This window comes from Canis lupus, chromosome 14, assembly GCF_003254725.2.
Source record: "Canis lupus dingo isolate Sandy chromosome 14, ASM325472v2, whole genome shotgun sequence".
Lineage (NCBI taxonomy): Eukaryota > Metazoa > Chordata > Mammalia > Carnivora > Canidae > Canis > Canis lupus.
In genome coordinates this window covers 41,906,289-41,930,189 of record NC_064256.1, presented here as the reverse complement: position 1 = coordinate 41,930,189, position 23,901 = coordinate 41,906,289, and the positions used below count along the sequence as shown (strand labels likewise).

General features: G+C 41.5%; 1 protein-coding gene across 3 annotated transcripts in view; it reads left to right on the top strand.

Annotated features, from left to right (window-relative positions):
• Positions 1-12,619, top strand: part of CPVL (carboxypeptidase vitellogenic like) — a 126,813-nt gene extending 114,194 nt beyond the window's left edge. For all 3 annotated transcript variants that reach the window (XM_025464486.3, XM_025464490.3, XM_025464489.3), the window contains exon 13: positions 12,380-12,619. In XM_025464486.3, coding sequence (XP_025320271.1) covers positions 12,380-12,484 — 105 coding nt within the window. In that variant the 3' untranslated portion in view covers positions 12,485-12,619. The remainder of the gene's footprint in view (positions 1-12,379) is intronic.
• The last annotated feature ends 11,282 nt before the right edge of the window (positions 12,620-23,901 follow it).

The window sequence follows — 23,901 nt, the reverse complement described above, 5'->3', positions numbered from 1 at the left end:
CAATAGATGCCTTGGATTTGCAGGCAAGCCCTAGGCCATCTTTCCCCAACACAGCACAAATACCCTCACTTCTATCCCTTTCCCATGGAAACAATAAGGAAGTGAAGTTATTTAGCCAGGTGCTTTGCTTTGTGTCTTACCAGAAAATTGAGAAGAATAGTAATTGGTAAATATTACTCACCCAGTTCCTTAGCTAGCATCCCTCACATCTGCTTTATAAATCCTTTTCAGTGGCCTGATTTTATTCATTTCCTAGTGCTTGACACAGAAACCACAAAGAACTGCTTAAAGGGAAAAACACTGATTTTATATTCAGCAATAAAAAAAAATACAGCATTTTGGGGACATTTTAAAAGAGAGACTCCCCTACTTTATACATTCTAAACTGAAACTTTTTTGCTCTGTGGTGTTTCAAAAAAAATAAAATAAAAGCACAGGTTTTAGAGGATGCTATTCAAGAACACTCTGTGTTTTAAGTTGTGGTTTAAACTTTTTCCGTTGACAATAGCTGGTCTTAACAAGTCCCCCTACTCTCCGATCTGCTCTTCTTTCAGTGCTTTTTCCAAAACACAAGTCTGATCATGTTTTCCCTTGTTCAAACTCTCTCATGGACACCTTGCTACCTGCAGAATAAAGTCTGAACTCTCTTTCCAGAGCAGTAAAGAGGTTAGGTCTGGCCTCTGCTTTCTTCTCCAATCTGAGTTCTCACCCTGCCTCCTTCTCCATTAGAATCCTAAAAAACAGAACACCTTATGATTCCTCAAACCCTCCTTGCTCTTGTGTCAGCCAGCAATTCCCATGGGATTCCTTCTTTTCTTTATAAGGTCCTTTCTGCACCTCTGGCTGCCTGGAGAACCCCCATTTACCTTTCAGGGATTAAAATTACCTCTAAGGGGGTGCCTGGCTGGCTAGATCAGTAGAGCATGCCACTGTTGATCTTGGGGTCCTGAGTTCAAGCCCCATGTTGGGTGTAGAGATTACTTATAAATGAATGAGTGAAGGGAGGAAGGAAGGAAGGAAGGAAGGAAGGAAGGAAGGAAGGAAGGAAGGAAGGAAGGAAGCCTTCTTCTCTCAGAATACCTCCTTTGCATCTCTATGTACACCTTAGTGCATGTACCACACTGGGGTTTTTCTTTCATGTAACTCTTTAATTGCTTTCCTCCCCTTCTTGACACTGAGTTCCTTGAGAACAGGAATAATGTATCATTTATCTCTTTAGCAAACCCCTTACCACAATTCCCAGCCCCCATTGAATATCCAGTGAATGAAAATCACATTGGCCCCTACCTCTTCTATCCGTACTCATCTCGTGCATGTGTGTGTGTAGGTGTGTGTGTTTTAAACCTGCAGACTCTTGGCTTTGGCTCAGGTTGCACAATCTTAGGGTTGTGGATCAAGCCCCACATCAGGCTCCGTGCTCAGCGGTGAGTCTACTTGCCCCCCGCCCCTCTGCCTCTCTCAAATAAGTAAATAAGTAAAATCTCAAAACAAACCATACTGCAGTTTTCAAGGAATGCTATGGTTGCTCACCAATTGTACATGCTTAAGTGTCTTCTAGGAAACAGTCTAGGCATGCTAAGATAATGAACAGTTCAAAGCAATTCCCTTCAAATGAAAGGATGCATTGTTCATGTCAGCTGAAGACGATTTCTTTTCTGTGTTATACAGGAGAAGAAAGGAGAAATATTCTGGGAAATAAATTTATGGGAGGAGTTGTAGAAGTTTCATTATCTTGGGGGCTGACTAGAATGTCCTCTCCTTTTAAAAAAAATTAAATTTTTGGCATTTGGGGGGTTTTTTCTTAAAAAAATAAATAAAACCCACACAGCTTGCTGCCTGAAAACAAAGGAAACCATAAACAATAGCAACTCCCAATTTTACTCTGATTATTTGCCAAGAGTCCTCTTAGTTCATGTGGTTCTATTTCATTAGAGAGGGCTGATTAGCATAAAAAGAATGCTTCTAAATTAAGCTACCCAAATATGCACTTAGTTAATACTCAGGGAGCTAATTTATTGTATTATTTAAAATATAAATTGGATAGCAAATCTATTTACTGAGGTATAACAGCTAGGCAATGATGCATAATTTTCTCTTAGCCGTTGAGTGGGTTTTAATAATCTATTGAAATTTAACAGAGAACCATTTCATTATGGGAAGTGAATAAATACTAAGAAGACTAACATTTAAAGTATTATCCACATATGGAGAATAGTTTTTAAAAATTAATGATATTTGAGGAACAAAGAGGGAATGGGGGTTTGCTTTTTAAATAGTAACATTGTGTTGTTTTGATTTGAAGTGTAACCAGATTCACAAAAGTGCTGGTAGAAACATTAAGCACAGCCCCAAAATACACAAGGTGGAGGGTAGAGGGGCAGAGAAAGGAGCAGTGTGAAGAACAAAATAAAGTTGTGTTAAGATACTGCCACATTGTCCACTGGCCCAAGGGGACTGTTTTTGCCTTGGACAGTCTTTGGCTTGGTAGTGAAAACTGTTCACCTTGTTTTATTTCAACCAATGGCATCATTAAAATCTTGTGCCAGTTGGCGTGTCCTGTATCCTCAATTTTTGGAACCTGGGGACACTTTCAGGCCTGGGATCCCCTTAGCCTGTGGGTCAGGAACACGGTTGGATCTAGATACCCTCTCTGGTGACCAGTTGTCCCAAACAGACCAGCTTTGGAGTGTCACAGGGGCTCTGATACCAACAGAAGTATCAGTGAATGCAGTGTGTGCTCTTGAACCTATCATTGCCAGTTATACTAGAATTCAGTATAACTGGCAGGGGGTAGGCAGGAAAGGAAGCAGGGAGCAGGACCTTCTCATCTTTCAGCAAATATCTGAAACCTGGCCCATCTGATTTCCTGAGCCAAGATTTCAGAGAAGTTTTGGCCTTATAATTTACTAATCTGAATAGATGTTTCTTTGATTTATCTTGGGAGAGAGAAAGAATGCTCTAATGTTTCATCTGTCCCCAGGAGAGCTTAAATGTCAGAGAACTAGGGGTGGGAAGGTAGACTGGCTTGGGAGGGAGAGGAGACACTGATCTATAGTGTTTGCCGATTTCTGTGCTGTAAATTTTCCCACCGTGGCTGATTTCAAGCTACCAGCATGACACCCCTGAATGTAGAGTTGGGTGGGCAGCAATGTGCACAATCAGCTGTCCTGGGCCAGTGCACAATGCCAGAGCCATTCCACACTGTCGTGCGGGAGGTAAAACTTTAGTAGGTTTGCTGGGTCTCCTCTCCCTGTTCCCCAGAAGACAATGAGTCGGCTCTCCATCCTCACAACACTGCCAGCAGAGAGCATTGGCTGCAGTAACCCCTGTCCACTCCTCCCCAGCTCTCATTCTCTCCTCGCAGAGCAAACTACAGACGTAGAGCATAAAGCTAGGGAGTAAGAGTAATTAATGAACTGGATTTTGCTTTTTATCCTCTGGTGGATTTCAAATAGAAAAGAGGACATGAAGGAAGTAAAGTTTTGATGACTTTTTAACTGCATCAAATCCCGTGTTGTAAAGTGGGTTCTTACATGGGTAAAAAAGACAGAACAGCTTTTTGCCATTCTGCTAAGACAAGTAAGGTCTTGCTTGCTTGACATTTCTGTGTGGTGAGATGAGGGTGTTTAGCATTGCAAGTGGTAAAAGGGGGTGGAGGGAAAGAATGGGATGGATCGTGGTGTTGGCAGGTTAAAGGGATAAAATTCACTCTAGACAGTTAAGTCAAGCAAACTGACAGAAGTTTGAGCTCATATTCAATCTCCTTTCTTTCTTTAATTAAGACCTTTCCTGTGGGTAGGAAGAATTCATGGCATGGAAATTAAAAAAAAAAAGCCTGGAAAGAAATATTCTCCCTCCTGAACAATATATTTTTTTCCTACTGAAAAAGTATAGTACTATCTTTTATATTTATTAGTATTGTAACTTCTGATCTTTCTCTACTGTCAAAGGGAAAAAATATTCCTTTGACAATAAAAAATGAGATAATAGTATGATGACTATCGCTTGAGTTCTTAGTATATGTCTACATGGCACATGGTGTGTATTTGTGAGCTGAGTGCCATACAGTGGTTGATGTGCATTATCTCTTCGAATCCATACAAAAAGTTAAATATTCTTAGAGTGACAAACCATCGTAGATTGCCTGACACTTTTTTAGCATTAGCACTGAAAATCCTATATTTCCAGGAATCCCTCAGGCCAGGGCAAAGTGGGACAACTGGTCACCCTAATGCTTACCTTCATCTTACAGATGAGAAAATAGAAGCAGGTAAGTCCTGGTGCCAAAGTCACAGAGCTGGACTCAAAATCAGATCTACTGAATCCCAAGTTCATGTTTTTGATCACCATGCTGAATCACTTCTTACTACACTGTACTGTGCCTTTAGGTTTCCACTGATAATAATGATCAAAGGAAGACAAGGCTCTAACCTTAGTCATTCATACCACCAACCTTGCTGAAGTTAACATAGAGATTCTTGGAATTCATTTAGAGAAAATTTCCATGACTTTTTTCTTTTTTAAAAACAGAGACATTCATAGCACATTGAAGCATCTAATTGATTTGATGAGATGAGGCTGAGATTTGACTGAAGGGTCTTCACTTCCCAGGCATTCATTTTGTACCTTTCTGAAAAAAAAACAGGCTATATTACTTGATCACCAGATATCTTCTAATTTAAAAGTTCCCTGATTGTCAGATGTCTGTTTTTCACATTACACAGAAGCGTCTGTGCCACTTATTCTCATCCTTCTATCCCATATTTTCCTTTGGAGACATTTCCTTTTTAAAAAACTATTAGCTTGTTGAAGATACATTGTTTTATTATCTATTTTTTAATTTTATTTTTTTATTAATTTTAATTCTAGTATAGTTAACATACACTGTTAAATTAGTCTCAGGTGTACAATATAATGATTCAACAATTCTATACATTACTCAGTGCTCATCATGTTAAATGTACTCTTAATCCCCATCACCTATTTCACCCATGCTTCCACCCACCTTCCCTCAAGTAACTACCAGTTTGTTCTTTATAGTTAAGAGTATGTTTGTTGGTTTGTCTTTCTCTCTTTTTCCTCCTTTGTTTCCTAAATTTCACACATGAATGATATCATATAGTATTTGTCTTTCTCTGACTGGCCTTTATCACTTAATTTTTTTTTAATTTTTTTTCTAAGTTTTATTTATTTATGATAGTCACACAGAGAGAGAGAGAGAGAGAGGCAGAGACATAGGCAGAGGCAGAAGCAGGCTCCCTGCACCAGGAGCCCGACGTGGGATTCGATCCCGGGTCTCCAGGATCGCGCCCTGGGCCAAAGGCAGGCGCCAAACCGCTGCACCACCCAGGGATCCCTGTCACTTAATATTTTACTCTCTAGATCCATCCATGCTGTTGCAAATGGCAAGACTCCATTCTTGTGATGGCTGAGTAATATTTCATTGTATATATATCCCACATCTTCTTTATCCATTCATCTATCATGGACACAAACTGCTTCCATAGTTTATCTAGTGTAAATAATGCTGCTATAAGCATCAGGGTATTTATCCTTTTAGAGATTACAACACACATGCTGACTTAGAATGTTGACTTTGAGTTAGTGCACTTATTATTTTCCAGATGTGCAAGTACGTGACAATACCTTAACTCAATTTATGCCACCTTTTGTGCAACTGTTGTCTTTTTTTTAAAACTTCTGCATCATTCATACTCCACAAGACATTACTATTATTGACATTCATTTCTGTTTATCTACCCATGTAAACTCTCGTTTGCTTTTCATTCTCCTCCGTGTCTCCATTAGCGATGATTGTCTGTCAGAAGAATAATCTTCAAATGTTTCTTTACACATCTGTTGACAATACCTTTTCCCAGTTTTTTATTCCCTTGAAAATATCTTTAAGGAGTCATTCACATGGGAGTCCTTGGCAGCAGCTACTTTCTTTTAGAACTTGAAAAATATGGGGGCATCAGGGTGACTCAGTCAGTTGAGCGTCCAACTCTTGGTTTCAGCCCAGGTTGTGATCTCTGGGTCATGAGATTAAACCCCACGTTGGACTCCACACTCAGCATGGAGTCTGCTTGAGATTCTCTTTCCCTCTGCCCCACCCTCTGCTTTCTCTCTCCCTTTAATAAATGAATAAGTAAAATCTTTAAAAACAAAACCTCAAAAGATCCAATTCCACTGGCTTATAGCTTCCATTGTTTCTGTTAACTAGTCAATTTTCTTGCTTCTTTGAAGTTATTGAAAATGCGGTTTCTTTTTCTGACAACTTTTAAGATTTTATGTCTTTAGTATTAGCAGCACACTGTTATGTGCCCAGATGTGGTTTTCTCTGGGTTTTTCTAGTTTAGGTCCATAGAGCTTCTCAACACTGTGGCTTGATGACTTCTGTTGATTTGGGGGAGTGTTTTACTCATGATCTCTATATTTTACTATGTCTTTTGCACAATTCCTTCCTTTTCTTCTTATTATAGGATTCCAGTTAAACATAGTTAAATATTTTGTCATACCATGTCTTTTTTTCTCTTTTCTGTGTTTTCCATAACTTCTTGTCTTTTTAAAACCTGTGCCTGATTTAGATTTTAAAATCTACAGTTATTTTAAAATCTATACCTGATAACTCCAATACCTGGATCCCTGTGATCTCTTTTTGTTGTCTGCTTTTTCCCTTGGTTTTCAGTCATTTGATCTCATCTTTTGGCATGTCTACTACATTTTATTGAATGCTGAACAAAATATATGAAAAATAATGTTATCTTCCTCCAAAAAGGCTTTGATTTTTTTTTTCCTGAAAGGCAGTTAGTGAAGGGGCAGATCAACTGGCTTCAGTCAGGGGCAAACATGGTGATTTGGTGCTGGATTTCAGATATTGGGAGGGCTAACCTCCTTCTGGTTTCCATTACTTCTAAGACCTTGTCTTTTGTGGGTCTAACAGAAAGCCTATAGTATTACTAGAGCCATGCTTCCTTGACAAGCCTGTAATTCTAAATTTTATCTTTTGTTTCTTTTTGGGTTTTCTTTGTTTTAATTTTTGGTCTCCCAAGTACCCTACGCTCTACTTAGCTTTTTATCCTTTTATCTTCATTCTTTGCTCAGTTTCTTGGAAAAAGAAGCTTAGAAAATGGTGAAATTTCTCAAAGAGAAAAGCAGAACAAAATGTTCAGTTCACTTCTCTGTGATTCTCTTTTCTCCATGGTCTCATTCTCAAGTACTGGCTGCTTTCTGATACTTTTAAAGAGGATTCTTTTCTTTTTAATTCAGCTTTGAGTGTTCTTGTGGGTGGGGTTGACACTTGCTATTACATCATAGGTGGAAATCTTAAATTATAATATTGTTGCAACTGATTATGTAAGATGGTGTATCTGGGAAGCCCTTAAGGAACTGTCAAGTACCACCAAAGCTATGTATTGACTACTTGAGGGATGTTTCCCATTGTGATGGCTACATTTTGGTCAGCTAAAGCACCTTTCCCCCTCCTGTTCAGTAATGCTTTGGTACACTAGAAGTGTACACTGGTAAATCTCAAGTTTTCCCTGAGGGTTTTGGGAACAGCTTGCAACCTCGATCTCTGCTTTTTTTTTTTTTTTTTTTTTTTTTTTTAGGGGCAGGGGGAGTTGTTGTTGTCGTTTTTTTTTTTTTTAAGTGGGTTGCCCAATTCCTTGTTAGGACGTGGCTACTAACAAGCTTTGGCTCATTCCCAGGTATCTTTCGTTTTCAGTATATTTTTTATTTGAGTGCATATTTATTCCATTTCAATACAAGGTTATTGTCTGAAAGCTAAAGGGTAAGGTTTTGTGAATATGAAATAAGATAAAAATAATAAAATAAATTTAGTGTAAATCAGACACCATAACAAGCAAGATTTTTTCCCATGTCTGCATCATCCTGTAGTAAAAAAGAAGAACTATAAATCTATACTATATTGCCAGCTACCCAAACCTGCCTCTTTTTCTTCTTTCTTGGTTAATAGCACCACCACTTACAAAGCTGCCTGTGTCAGAAGCCTGAAATGGGGAGGATATGTATGAGTGTTGGGGCATGCTTTCACTTTACCTTTACATCTGAATAGTCACTGATTTTATGGTTCCACCTTGACATCTCTCTTCTCCTTCCCCTTCTCCCCATTTCTCCCATGCACTCACATCCTCTCTCACCTGAACAGCTGGTCTCCTAATCTGCCTCCCTGCCTCAGTATCATTTCCTTCCAAATCAGCCCACTCATTACACATTAAGTCATCCTTCTCTAATGCAAATCTGAGTATATTACTGCCCTGCTTGAAACCCCTTTAGATATATTCAGAATAGGCAGGTCCACAGAAAACAGCCTAGGGATTGCCAGGGGCTGGCAAAGAGAGGAGAGTGGGAAGAGATTGCTAATGGATATAGGGTTCCCTTTGGGGTGATGAAAACATTCTGCAGCTAGATAAAGGTGTTGCTTGAACAACATCATGAATGTACTAAATGCTACCGTTCGTTTAAACACACAAACCCAGCAGCACATCATATGGAGCATCACATGGTCTCACTAGTATTTGTCTGTTCCACCCTTCTCTTTCCCCTGCATACCTGGAACCCCTCATGGGTTGTTGCTTGTTGCACGTGCCATGCAGTTTCATGTTCCGCTGCTTTTGCGAGGGCAGTTTCCTCTGGGTGCATCCCTCCCCCACCCCACCCAGCACAGTCTGTCCAGACATCTGCTCCTCCAAGACCCCCGTGAAGTTTCCCCTGACAAACCTATATCAACAATCCCAGTGTGAATTTCCCTCTATATCTTGTCACCTATAAAGGCACAACTGGGAAACCTTGACCGCCACGTCCATGTTTCTAGTTCCAGGGAGAATTGTATCTATGTCGAAAAAATAGAGTGGAATGAAGCTTTAAAGTGTTTGCATAACCCTTTTAAAATTCATGACACATTTGTGACCCCCTGGAACATCTGGAACACATGAGTTTAGAGGTTTCAGCTCTAGCGTGGAAACACCCAACATAGACAGTTTCTGATGATGAGACCATTTCTAACCAGAGAGACTTGGGATCAATCTCATCACAGTCAAATATGGAATCACAGCCCTGTCACATTTTGTTATATACTTCTAAAAACCATGGAGTTGTTTGTATCCTTGATTTGCGAGTGGTAAACAGCATGGTTATAAACAATGGTCTTTTTTTTCTGGAACTCATAAGTTTATTTTTGAGGTTAACATTTGTAAAATGTTCTTTGTGAATATGCTAAGGAATATACTTTGAGAATTTTCTGCTGTGTGAAAAAGACTTTGTTCCCAAATGAGCTTTTCTTTCCAATCTTAATGGCACCATTTATGATGACATTTGGTCACTGCATATGGCAGCTAAGAACTGGACCAGGAGTCATGCAGGTTATAAGAATAAGAATTGTAACACCAAACGTATCATCTCTTCTTCACCACTTGATTATCATGGTCAGAGAAGCTGTGTGTGTGTGTGTGTGTGTGTGTGTGTGTGTGTGCTTGTGTGCATGTGTGTAAATACTGGGAACGTGGATGATTGGGAGGAAATATACTGTGGTGAGCCATGAGTTAGGTGTTAAACAAAATCTGTTCGTATTCTCTCTTAATATAGAGAATTGCCTAGTTTGTCACAGAATGGAAAAGGTTCTTCTAAACAGTGGTTCTCAAAAAATAATCTTTGAACCAACAGTGTCAACATTACCTTGGAATTGTTAGAAATGCAAATTATCAGGCCCTGCCCTGGACCTTCAGCACTGGAAAGTCCAGGGGTGAGGCCCAGCAGTCTGTTCTAACAAGCTCAGGTATTTTGATGCATATTCAGGTTTGAGAAGCTCTGTTTTAACTCCCTGAAACCAAGATTTCTTAATGCTAATGTAGGAACTTAGTGTTTTAGAGTAGTTTGACACAAGCATTTTGATCCTAGATTTTGAATAGGGATAACTATTGGAAGAATAATGACAATGGCTAATATTCACTGAGTACCATCCTAGTCCAGGCACTATGCTAAGTAATCCATGGACATTATTCCATTAATTGCTCACGTAATTCCCAACTGTCCCAAGATGTAATGCTTTTTTTCTCTGTTGTACAGTTAAGGAAACTGAGGCTCAGAGCAGGTAAGTTATTCGTCCAGGGTCACACAGCTTGCTGTGTCTTGAGTCATGCTCCTGCACTCTGACTCCAAGCCTGGGCCATAAAGCACTATGTTACCCCTAGTAGCTCCAGCTCTGGTCCTAGAGGCAGAATGACCATTAGCTCTTGGATTCAACTCTTGGATTCAGCTTTCTGCTTCCAGTTGAAGCAGCAGCTGGGTTTTGTCACAAACATGGCTTCCTTAAGTGTCCTCAGCTGAGCTGAAGTTGCAGAGAATCACTCATCAAAATCCTGCCAAAGCCGGAGATTTGGATGGGAACCTACAGGAAGAGTTCGAGCCTGGGATTGTGGGGGCAGCAAAAGTTTTCCTCTAGAGTCACATGAGGGGCTCATGTCACACATGTTTACTTTCAGTCTGTGACAAAATGTTGGGTTTCCAGATGGAGGCTTGAACACACATGGTAGATGGGCTCCACTGTCATTGCAGCAAGGCACAAATGGCCGTTGACGGAGTGTAGCATACAGCACGTGTTTCCAATTGTGTATGAGGGTTGAGTCCAATCTCACATCTGTAATAGTGGTCTACTTCCCTTACTCGCCTCAGAGGGCTGTTGAGAGCCAGGTGAAATGTTCTATGACTAAACTGTAAAGTTTGGTTCAAATATAAAGAATTATTGTACAAATACTATGATTTGAATAAAAACACTGGTGTGTGCATCAAAAGCCAGGTTCCAGCTCCTTCTCTCAGTTACAATTATGTGACTTGGACAAGCCTCCTAGTAGCTCTGTTATCACTCAGTCACCGAGGCTGGCATGAATGGTGCTCTCTGCTGCTAGTTGTGCAGTACACAACTTGTGTAGCTGTGAGCTGTAAAGCAAAATTCATCTAATAATGTTGGTCCCACTTACCGCACAGCAAGGTTGTAAGATGCTGAGTGTTGGGGTGGCTTTTTAATATAATAAATGCACTGTGTAAATGTATTTCTCCTTTTTTTTTTTTCTGCCTCAGTTCCCTTCTGATTGAGGCAGGTTAAACCAGCTATTAAGGGCCTTACCGAAGTTGTCTTAACTTGCTTGTTGTGATTTAGCAGGTAGAACTTACTGAGTGTGACCTCTTTACTTGCAAGTGTTCATTCACTTCATCCACTACTAACTCCTGGCTATTTTCCACATGTGCCATAGGACATGTCAAGCCACACTGCTCTGTCCTCCTGCAGGCGACCTGCCAATACTCAGTGTCGGTTCTTTCTCTTTTGGTGTTGAATCATGAAGGCCTCCCCTTGACATTTGCTGCAAATAGAGACTGATCCCTTCCTCCACCACCCCTTCCTTTTTTTTTCTTTTTTGTTTTAAATCTGTATGGCACCTAGCACAGGGGTCTGAACTCACCCTAACTGTAGATGTTTCAGAATGCTTTATATATCTCATCAGGTGACACATGCATTCACTGCTATCCAAACGCAGTGCATCTGCACTTAACATAAGTGCATTTCACTGTGTGTTAATTTTACATAAAATCTGGGGGGGAGTGTACTGATATCCATATTTTACTTTGAAATATGTCAAGAAGATAAGATGGATTAATAGATGGATAGTGTGAGAAAATGAGTAAAGTGGGTGTTAATGAGAGAACCTAAGTTGTAAGTCTATGAAATTCTTTCAGATTCGCTCTATATTTGGACAGTTTTCATAATGTTGGGGGAAAAAAGAATGTTCTAATTCTGTGCTACCCAAAAAAAAAAAATGGCCTTTTAAGATTTCAGGTGTCAAGGATTTCTCGTTTTTGTCGTAATTTTTTGGAGAATCAAAATTCCCCTGTACTAGCGGCCAAGACTAAGATGTCAGGTAGAGCTCAGTGTGAGGGCCACGTGGCTCAGTGGATTGAAGGAGGGCATTGGGTAGGCTCCTCCACCCACTTGGGAACAGAACTGACCATAGGGTAGATCCTCACACCTCAGGGGCCTCACCAGGTAAGGGTAAAGCATAGAGCAGCAGACAGCTCACTCCCAAGAGGAGAAAGACAATTTTCGAGTTCCATACTTGTGAAAGATGAACACTACTTTGTGTTAAGTTAAATAACCCAACAATTGTAAAGCTTTCCTACCTTAAAGTGTACCTATCAGCAAAGTTATCAAAACCTAGGCAATCAGCATATCCAAAGGCATGGATTGATAGAATAGGTTCTGTATTTCATGTAAGCTTTAAAAATACTTTAATCCAAACCGAAACTTTCCATCCATGTAGAACATCCATTTCTCTAAATTTTAACTTTTATTTTTTTCTTCTCCAAGGTAATTGTTCGAGGAGGAGGACACATTTTACCCTATGACCAGCCTCTGAGATCTTTTGACATGATTAATCGATTCATTTTCGAGAGAGGATGGGATCCTTATTGATGGATAAGCTACGTTATTGAAAGAAAGAAGACTTTGAGAAGAAAACTTTCAAAATGGAAACTGTCATATAAATAAGAAAATCATCTTTTATATCTTTAAAATGTTTCTCACCAATAAAAATTATCTTTGAAACAAGTAAGGCTCTGTTTGTGGGGAGAGATGGCTCCTTACAAAATTAACTTTAAGAAAATGCTATTCCTGAGGACGAATGACATCTTTTAACTTAACGGATGGGAAGAATGGTTTCTGAGACACCTTTTCGGATAGAAATGGATAAATGGAACATTGAGGCCTTGAATGGGAGTCTTTAATCCCTTCTAAGAGTGTGTGCAAAGTGCAGTAAGTGAATAAAGTTGTAGCAACAGCCTGTTTTGTGACTAGCAGAAGAGTTTGTCATATTATGTACAGGAAAGTACTTGGTGAGTAGTATTGGATAGGAGCATCTAATTAGCACTCCCGAGGAAAGGGTGCAGTCCTAACAGTGGTGGGCAAGAGTTTGGAATGTGGAGAGTCTTAGCAAGAAAGGTAGCTTGGGATTCTTTGAAATAGAAATCTTATCCATAAAAGTTATAATGTACCAGAGGCTCTTCTTCGAAGAACTCACTGAATCTTTATCTTCTCTTTTTTTGTGTGTGTTTTCAGCTTTTTGGTTCCTCGGTGTGTTGGCTCATTTCAAGAGTACACATTTATCAAACAGCCTGCAGGCTGCATTAGTTATGAGCCATTTTAAATTTGGGTTTTAAGTTTTGTACTTCTTTTAGCCAAATAAAGAGCAAAGTAATTTTGTATAATTGTTGGGATAGCCAAAAAATTTGAGATAATCTGGCATCAAAATATATACATTTATAAATATGCATACATTAGTAATTATCCAACTAAAATATCACATCTTGGCACATCTCTCCTGTTTATGCAACATGTGCTCTCATCTCTGAAATTCCACAGCACGTTTGGCTTTTTCAACATCCTTTCTCTCTCATATTACCCATTTGTGAATTGGCTCACTGGAGAACTAAATTTTAAAAGTCAAACCTGTTCTTGCTGCAAATATTTTGGGTTCTTTTAATTTCTCGTTTTGTGCCTGATTTCATTTAGTTTTGTGACCTCCTTTCGTATTTTTTTATAGATATTTTTCATTGTGCCCATATACTATAAGGCATCAAATCAAACATTCTGGTTGAAAACAGATTTTAATTATCACAGAGAATAAACTAGAGGGAGTGTGCAAAGAGTTTTGCACATAGCCCCACTTGCCATTTAAATTGTTGCATTTGGTCCCAAAAATATGCGGTGGAAAAGACACTAACTATGGCTAGGAGAGCAGGAATTCAGTGCCATGTGTATCACACGTGTCCTGGGCATTTTGGGGTAAGATACTTCACTCTCCTAGCTTCCCAAAGTCTCAAAGAAGACAGCCAGAAAAGATTCCTGAGGTTCCTTTCAGTTCACATATCATTATACTAGTATCATTTCACAAGGGTACCATGAGATGATATAGTGAATCTTCATTATTCATAGATTCCATATTTGTATCACCTATTGACTAGAATTTACTTGTAACTCCAGAATCAATACTTTTTCACTTGTGTGGTCATTCATGAACATGCTCAGAATGATGAAAAATCTGACTTGCCCAAAAGTGCGCATTCCCAGCTACGATCCAACAGGTGTTCTTTTTGTAGTCTATTTAGTGCCACATTTTTCTGCATTTTTATGCTTTTCATTGGTGCTTTTGCTGTTTAAAGGGGCTTCTAAGTGGGATGCCTGGGTGGCTTGGCAGTTGAGAGTCTGCCTTTGGCTCAGGGCGTGATCCCGGTCCAGGGATTGAGTCCCATATCAGGCTCCCTGCAGGGAGCCTACTTCTTCCTCTGTCTATGCCTCTGCTTCTCTGTGTGTCTCTCATGAATGAACAAATAAAATCTTTTTAAAAAAGACGGGGGGCTTCTAAGCACAGTGTTGAAATACTGTCTAGTGTTCCTCAGTGCAAGAGGTCTGTGGTGTGCTTTCTGGAGAAAGTCCACATGTTAGGTAGTCTTCATTCAAGCACAAGTTACAGTGCTGTTGGTCATGAATTCAATATTAATAAAGCAATAATATATATTTTATAAGGTTTCTTTAAGCAGAAATACACATGGGGTGCCTGGGTGGCTCAGTCAGTTAAGCGTCTGCCTTCAGCTCAGGTCATGATCTCAGGGTCGTGAGATCAAGCCCTGCATCAGTCTCCACACTCAAAGTGATCTGCTTGGGATTCTCTCTCTTCCTCTCCTTCTCCCACCCCCTCTGCTCCTCTCCTCACTTGTGCTCTCTTTCTCTCTCTCTTTCTCAACGTCTTCAAACAAAAACACACATAAAACAAGGTTATGTATATTAACTGGTTGACAAAAATATTGTCACCAGAGGCTAGTAGGAACCACATCTTGTACTTTCCTTAGGAGCAATGGTTCAGCATTCACTAATTCAGATGTTATAGAAGACAACTGGAGTGAACAAAGAGAATTGACTGTATGTATGGAACACTTAGTTTAGGGACCAACACAAAATAATAGTTCAACAAACAGAATTTGTGATGCTGTCAGGTTTATCATCTTCCCGCAGTGGGGAGTACTAGGGGACAACCTGCCAGGTCTTCCCAGAACAACCCTAGGGTACAGTCCTGTGGAAACTAAACCTGGCACGTATTTTACTTTAAAGGGAAGGGAAGACTAGTTCAGAGACTAAAGGAAAACAAGTTTCTGAATTCACTTGGAGAGAGCCTTATGTAGAGAATCTTTGTGCGGGGTATGCACCCTCTGTGGGACACTCAAGACAATCCATTAAGATGCCCTCTCTTGCTTCAAATGTGATACAGACTCATGTCTCACATGGCTGCCATTACCATGAACAACTTACATAGAGGAGAGGTGAGGGCCCTTCTCATGACTCTGGGTCCAGTATATTGCCAATTGCAACTTCCATGCTTATAGGATATTATCAATAGGATTAATTTCATGAAAACAAAGCCTTCAAATAGTAGGATTATTATGGCACTTCGCCAATCAATGGGAAATGGCCAGGTAGGCCTCTCATACCACCCTGGTCACCTCATGGGAGTGTATTAAAAGTAGTTGTAGAACCTGGGAATGAGTCATGCATTCTTTCTTTGACAAAAACACAAGTGTTGCAGATGAGCTGTCAACTTTCTGTCATGGTAAGCAGCTATTGGTAGTATATCATCTAGCAGATATTTTTTTAAAAGTAGACACACAAAAATATATACATACATATTTATATACATACATACATAAATAGTAAACCCACAATCTGTCCTTTCAAGGTTGAAGTGGAACTTTAACAATTAGTGAGAAAGTCATTTCTTTTCAAAAGAAATTCAACCTATGGCAAGAACATTTTGAAAACAGATGTTTGGAAATCTTTCCATTTACTTTGTTGCACATTACAAGGAAAAAAAAACTTAAATCAAGGGAAATTTCAACAAATGTCTTTGCACAAAAGATAGATAGGTTTGAAAAATGAGTTTGTGGGGTAGATGAGCTTTCTCATCTGATGAGGCATTTTTTCCACTTGGATTTATATATCTCCATTTGTAAGTGTCTTCTTCAGCTCTGATAGACTTTGAAACCAAGTGTCAAAGTGAACATATAACCAGACTTTGAATTGCTGTATCACAAAGGATGACCCAAGATTTTTCAAATATGAGAAAGCATATACAACACATTGATCCTATTAAAGATATTAACAGTAATATTTTAGAAAGCAAAAATACTTTGTACTACTAAAAATCAAATAGTTTTTTAAAATTAAGTATGTAAAACTTCATCTTCATAATTCTAAAGTTTGTTTTGATTACTATTTTTTAAAGATTTTTTATTTGTTTATTTAACAGAGAGAGAAAGCGAGCATGAGCGGGGAAAGGGGCAGACATAGAGAAGGAGGGAGAAGCAGGCCCCCAACTGAGCAGGGAGCCCAACATGGGGCTTGATCCCAAGACCCCGAGATCATGACCTGAGCCAAAGGCAGACACTTAACCGACTGAGCCACCCAGGCGCCCTTGATTACTATTTTATGATGTAAATGTTATTAACACAGTAATGGTGTGATCATGCTCTCTATATAGAGTAATTATATAGAATGAATAACTATATTCTTTGATATGCCTCCAGCAATTTTTAGATGATAGGATGATACATAAAGATCTGGACAACACTATTTCAGAGGACAGAAAAAGTCCACATTTAATAATGGCCTTAAACTATGTACCTATTTGGCTAAGTTAAAGAAGCAAGGCATGGGGGGAGCCTGGTTGGTGCAGTTGTTTAAGTGACCAACTCCTGGTTTCGGCTCAGGTTGTCATCTGAGGTCGTGATCTCAGGGTTGTGTGATCGAGCCTCCATGGCAGGCTCCAGGCCCAGCAAGGAGTCTGCTTAAGACTCTCTCTCCCTCTCCTTCTGCCCCTCCCACTCTAAAAATAAGTCCATCTTTTTTTAAAAAGCTCGGCATGTAACAATACAGTATGCTTTCATTTATAAGAAAGGAAGGAAGGAAGGAAATTAAACAAATAAGAGAAGGAGGAAGGGAGGGAAAGAAACAAGTTTTGTAGAGGGTAAGTGTCTCTAGAAAGATAAATGAGAAACTAATAGAAGTAGGGGAAGAAGAACTGGGTGTTGGTGGTGGGTGTGAGGAAGACAGGATTTTTATACAATTTTCTGTTTATGTTACATATATACACACACATTATATATATTATACACTTCATATAATATATATAAAACATATAGTATATATGTGTGTATATGTATATACATATGTGTTTGTGTATATGTGTGTGTGTGTGTGTGTATATTTATATACACATATATATGTGTGTGTTATATACACACATATAACTGCTCCAGAATCTCAGAGAAAGAACTGCCCTTTGGGTCATTTTGCTGTGGAGGTAGAGGCCTGAGACAGCTCCCAAGGGACTAAGTCTACTCAGCAAAATCCCAGAAGGAGTGTTCAGGTTTCCTGGGCAGCCTGACAGTGGAGTAATGAAAGTGCCAGAAATCTGTGAGAAGGAGGGGTTAGAGGAGGTAAAGGAGGGAGACTGGCCATGTGTTGGCTGAGACCAGAGAGAGTTGGAATTCTGCAGAACCTGCATTAGGAACAAAGTCAGCCCCCCACAACCCCCACCCCGCTCCCCAGCCTCCCACCCCCACCCCCATGCAGAAGGCAGGGCTGTCGGGCAAGGGAGGCTGACTCAATGCTGTTGCTCTCTGTGCTTGGGTGGCGAGCAGGGAGTGAGTTGATTTGACCTTTGGGTTGCAACTGTCAGGAGGCAGAAAAGCACTTCTGTTGCAATGGGCTTGTGTATTGGGAGCCCCATGGGGTAGGTCTGCAACACCCAGCCTTGACCTCTGAGAACTTGTTCCCACGTGGCAAAACAGGGGTCTGTTTGAGCTGTACATACCTAATTCTGTGAAATCAGAGGTAATAATAACAGCTATCCTTTCTAAGCTCCGAAAATGTACCAGATGTTCACCATGATATTACCAGGGAAATGGTTTTCTCATTCCCCACATGAGGTCATGCACTTCATCGATACAAAGAGACTTGCTGAGTTTCCACAGCCATTGGCAGGCCAGTCCAGATTCAAACCCCGGTGTCTCTCCCTCTACTTCACCCTCTCTCCACGGAGGAGACACATGGCCTTCTGATCCCCAACTTCCTCCTCAACTGATGCTGTGGACAAATAAGTAGGCATCAGTGACGCCCATTGGGGGTCAGGAAGTGTGTACCCTCATTAAAAATGTGCTTTCTTAAAAAAAAAAAAATGTGCTTTCTTTTGAAAGTTGTATAAACCAAATCCTTGGAAATGTTTAGATGCCGTATCTGCTCCATCCAAGAGGAACGAATGTAAACTTAAATTATGATTCTTTGACAAGCACTGAGAGCCTTCACTTAATCATTTATTTATGTGCCATTCTTCAATTGTCTTTTGTCTTGCCACCAAAAACACGATAGATAAACGCCAGAAACCAAGGACAGATCCTGTGACAAACTGTTTGACTTGAGCCCCGATTTCTTTTGGAAAGTCCGATGTCCTCTCCCTTCCTACTCGTGAATGACAAGCCCCCACTCTTACTGCTGATGGTATAGAGGCTGTGGCTGTGTCTGTCTTTGTGCCATTTAAACTTTTGGCTCTAAGCTCAGAAACCACTTCTCCCCGTGAGCCCCTGCTGCAAGGATGACTGGGGGGAGGCCCGTTCCTCGCCACTGTCACACGCGAAGTGGACACCCCGGGACGAAATTCAGCAACCTGCACAGATGTGTTTAGTTTCCTCACATACTGTAATGGTTTGTGCTATTAGAATTCTGAAGATTTAAAAAACATTCCCCAAACAAACCTGAAAGGGATTGGTTTAGTTGCCCCTAAGACAACAAGCCTGGAATTGAAAGCAGGCTGTTGTGATGTATATCCGCTCAACCCCAAGAAAAGACATCTGTTCAATCATTTTAAAGGGATTTTTGGCAACTTCGGGAGTGTGACGTGGCTCGGTTTGCATTCCCCTGGGCCCTGCGCATTCAAGGAGGAGAGATCAGGCCTGTGGTTGCTGTTCAAATGGATTTCACAGGAAAATTCATTGCATCTAGCCAGGTCTTTGGGGCGATGTTATTCTTTTCCTTAAATCTTTAATTTGCAAAGTGTTCATTGCAAAAATTAAGTAAAAGCAGCCTCTCCTCAGTCCTACACTATACACAGTGGTGACCACTAATAACTCACCCCAGGCCAAGGGAGAGTGGGCTTCCTTGAACTTGGTACCACCAAGTCTGCACCCAATTATATCCTCCCCCCCCCCAAAAAAAAAAAACCCAGGGTGTTGTTTCTGGAAGAAAAGAGGCCTGGATGCTGGACAACCAAGGGCCAGAAAATGTCCGCCATATGCAAAAGTCAAAGCTCAGTAGAAAGATTCAAGCCAGCCTCTACATTTTGACATGCAGTGGGAATACATGCTGGTGATTTTCCTAATATCCCAATGAATATTTGTAATCACTACTTACATGCACATCTAGTAATTTTTGCTAATACTTTATATTTTCTTATGTGAATCAAAGGGGGAAAACTAAATAAGAGTCTGAGAGCACCAAGGCCAGGGGAGGTGGGGTATTGTCTGAAGAGATTAGGACAACCCAAATACCCATGTCAGCATTATGAACAGAAATGCTCCTGAATCCCTGGCCCAAATGCTCACCACCTTATATTAGGATGTGCTGTATTAAACCTTCTGCTCTGGGTGGTGCAGATACCGAGACAAATTTGGCCCACTTCCCTGCCCCTCAAAATGGGGGCAAGGGGGGTTACCATTGCATAAATGACCATCGTCCCAGAGTGCCAAGTAGTCTAATAGAGGAAAGTCCAAAGTCCTTTGAGAGCAGAGAAGAGAGAGTGACAACTACTGGGGAGAAAGTTTTCCACACTGAGGAGTGGGGAGGAAGGCTGGAGGCTTTCCAGGGGCAAAGGCCTGAAGAATAAGCATCAGTGCCAGGGGATGGTGAGGCTCCTGCCTTCTCTCCTCTTAGCTGTAACCTCTCACCTCTGACAGCTCAATTATTTTATTGCAAACTCTGAACTCTCAAATGCTTATCCTAAACTTCTGTAAGAGAGAAAGTAAAAGGACTAATTTCCGTAATCAATTGATATAAATAAACCCCTCACAGCCATGCTTTCATTTTCTCATCTTGTCTCTGTGGGATCAGAGAAAGATCTAGAAGGCTGCCTCCCTGTAAGTCCATCCATCAAGTGGCTTTGGTGGCAAGTGATATGGCATTTCTTTATTAAAAACCCTGCACAAGGGGCACCTGGGTGGCTCAGTGGTAGAGCATCTGCCTTTGGCACAAGGCATGATCCCGGGGTCTTGGGATCAAGTCCCATGTCAGGCTCCCCTCAGGGAGCCTGCTTCTCCCTCTGCCTATGTCTCTGTCTCTCTCTGTGTGTCTCTCATGAATAAATAAATACAATCTTAAAAAACAAAACCAAAAACCCTGCATGCTCTATGGCAACATCTTGGGACAGGCTGTCATTTACCCATTTCCCATATCCTCTGGGAAGAGAAACATACTGTAAGATCGTTTTGAAATGGTCCCATAGTGTGACTCACTGGAGGGAAATGCCAAAGGCTTTGGGGCAAAAATAAACAAAAATGAAAAAAATATGCCGATTCTGTGTATATTTAAAATAAGGCTAGGAGTGATGCTGCACTAGAAAATTGAGCTTATCTTGGACAGGCTGGAGGGAATAATGGAGAGAGCTTCTACTTAGTCAAATGAGGTAGTTTGTTCAGTGTGAAATTTCACCAGCATGTACTTTCCCGGGTTACGAGGGACGGAGGAAAAGGGATCTCTAATAAGGCACAGCTCCCTCAGCTATATTCCTTCTTCCCCCGACAAATCTTCTCATTTGTTAGGCCACAACCTGAACAGGTCTCTAAGTTCTAGTTTCTTACATAAGGAGAAATGCAATTCTCTTTTGGCCTCAGAAGTAAGCCAAGCTCCATGTAGCATTGCTTCTACATCATCTTCTTTCTTTGCTGGATGGTCAGAGAGAAGAGAAAGATGCTCCAGCCTAGGGAGCATGGGATTCTGAATCCCCAATTCCAAATGTTCTGTGATTCCCAGCTCTTCAGTGGACCTTTTAAACCCTTGGGCTAGAGTAGAGGACAGCGGTGATAGTCATGTATTCAACTTGGAAATATTACAAAGATGAGAAAAGGAATTCAATAATCCCACGTGATTAGGATATACCCAGGTATGAATATTGAAATCAGGTGGTTTAAAAATACCAGTACCAAACAAAACCAAACCAAACCCAGTACCAACAATTCTCATGGGATCATCTTTTAGTGAAGACAGTATCGGTAAGGCTAAGGATGCAGAGGGGTTTGTGTTGTTCTTTCCTACGTCTCACTTCACATAAAGCCCTATATCCCCAACAGATGTACCATCAAGTAAAAACAACACCGGGTCTAGAGAGAAAAGGGAGGCATGGAGAAGCTTGGGAATAACAAAAGGTGATAAAGGGAGATGGGTTCCTGCACCATCGGAGGGCAGTGTGTGGCACTCACCCCAGAGTGAGGTGGGTTTTCGGCTCCCCTTTCTCACCTGCTCCAGGTGTAGATGCAACGGTGGCCTTGAAGCCTGAAATGCCACTGGTCTTTGTGATGAGCTGTCTCCCCCATTCTGTCCGAGGCCACCCAGTAAAGAAAACCACCTGGCCCTAGAGCAGGTGAAGATGAGCTTCTCTGGGAACAGAAGTTCAATGCCAGAGAGACAGCACAGGGGTTGGGAATGCTGGCCATGAATAGTTGCTACTTTTCCAGGTTTGCTATGCAGAGGGACTCTAGCATCTGAATAGATTCCTAAAAAGAGAGACCTGTAATGAATGGTATAACAACACTAAGGAAGAGAGAACTAGCAGAAAACACGGAGAATGATATAATACGCCTTAAACTAGATATATGATGTATATGATGTAAAGGCTATTTCTTCTCACATCCGCCTGGACAGATTTCATAAAACCACCATAAAAGGACTCTGTATTGAGGCGCCTGGGTGGCTCAGTTGGTTAAGCTTCTGCCTTTGGCTCAGGCCATGATCCCAGTGTCCCGGGATGGAGCCCTGTGTCTGGCTCCCTGCTCAGCAGAAAATCTGCTTCTCCCTCTCCATTTGCCCCTCTCCCTGCTCATACTCTCTCTCAAATAAATAAATGAAATCTTAAAAAAAAATTCTGTATTTATGGAGGGAAACCTTGAGGTTGCATGGTCCTGTGCTTTTGTTTGAGGAACTGATTCTTTCTCTGCTCCCCGGTGCAGCTGTTCCACACTGCATCCACGTTCAAGCTCCAGTGTGACCCAGGGACTCCCCTCACCCCCCGCCCCCCTCAGCAGCCTTGCCTTCTGCTCCACTGAGACCATCAAAGCCATCCCGACACTGGATCCCTTGGTTTCCCTCCCCCACCCCAGCTCAGCTGCAGCGTCTCACCTCATGACGGCTCTTCTGAGCGCCCCATCCACAGCTCCAACTTTCCTGATGGACATTCGGATTCCACACGAGCAGCCTGTCACCCTTCCCAAAGACCAGCAGCTGCTCTTGGTTTTCCCTCCTCTGCTGAGAAGGTCTCCATTCCCACCATCACCATCCTCCTCGGGCCTTTCTCTCCTATGCGCCCGGTGGTCAACCCTGCTTGTTCTACATCTACAGTATCTTTTGCATCTCTCCACTCCTTCTGCCTGCTGCTGATTCCGGGCCACTCCCTGTGAAACATTCTCCCTACTTCTGGTCTCCCCAGTCACCAGCCCTGATCATCATCCATCCTCTACAGAATTGTTATTTCATTTTCTAAGGCACATTTCTCATCTCCACGCTCCATGACCCATTGGCCTCCAAGGACTTTCAAGCTGACATCAAAATGCCCTGACTTTGAGGGCCTGTTGCAGGATGACTCCAACCTACCTTTCTGGGCACTTCTTTTTCCACTGCTCAAACATAACAAGTCAGACGAGATCATTTGCCTTCAGCTATACACCACCTCTAATACATCTCCTTGCTTGGGCCTCTCTTTCTATCCACCGCACTCCATGACATGAAATACCACCCAGCCTTCCAGGCTCACTTGCAAGGGCAAGATGCCTTAACTCTTCCTTTTGCCTTGGTTTCTCTCTTCCCACCCCCACCTCAATGGAATCACTTTCTTCTCCACATCAACTGTCCCTGTAACCTACATTTTTGCCTCGTGTCAAAGCTGTTTGAAGTTCTCCTTCTTACTCCCGACTTGAGCAGGTAACAGACTGTATGTCCTTTGCTTCGGGGAGGTAAGTGGCAGGGTGAGAAGCAGAAGGATTCCAGCTTTGGTTTTCTAAAAGTCAGAAGCCCAAAGGGGCGGGGGGGAGTGAAAAGCTTGAGGAAAGCTTTAGTGGCTTGGAAAAGCAGGCTGGGAAACAACAGATGAAAAGGAAATCCCTCCAGTTGTGGAGGGAAAAGCAAGTTCTGTGGGATCTGCTGCCTGGCAGGGGCCATGCTAGGGCAAGATCCCAGAGAGGGAGAGCTTTGGGGTGAAGCATCTGGGGAGTGGAGGCCGCAGGCACTGATATTTTCAACCCTGTGCAGAAACAGTAGATGGTCATCAGGCATGAAGGGACCGTGCAGACAAAACATGGTAGGTTGATTCGCAGAGTCCCTTCTTCCAAGCCCTTGTCACTGCCTGAGACTCTTGGAAACTTGGCACCCCTGCCCCTCTGAAAATGGATAAGGGGGGAGGCAGAGGAATAATTGAAATGCAATTGTCTACTGGCCCAGCAGTGTAGGAGTCAATATTCTAAAAATACTGTAAAAAATAGAGACACCATATTTCTTAACACCTGAACTTGTGTATTGGTGTTCAT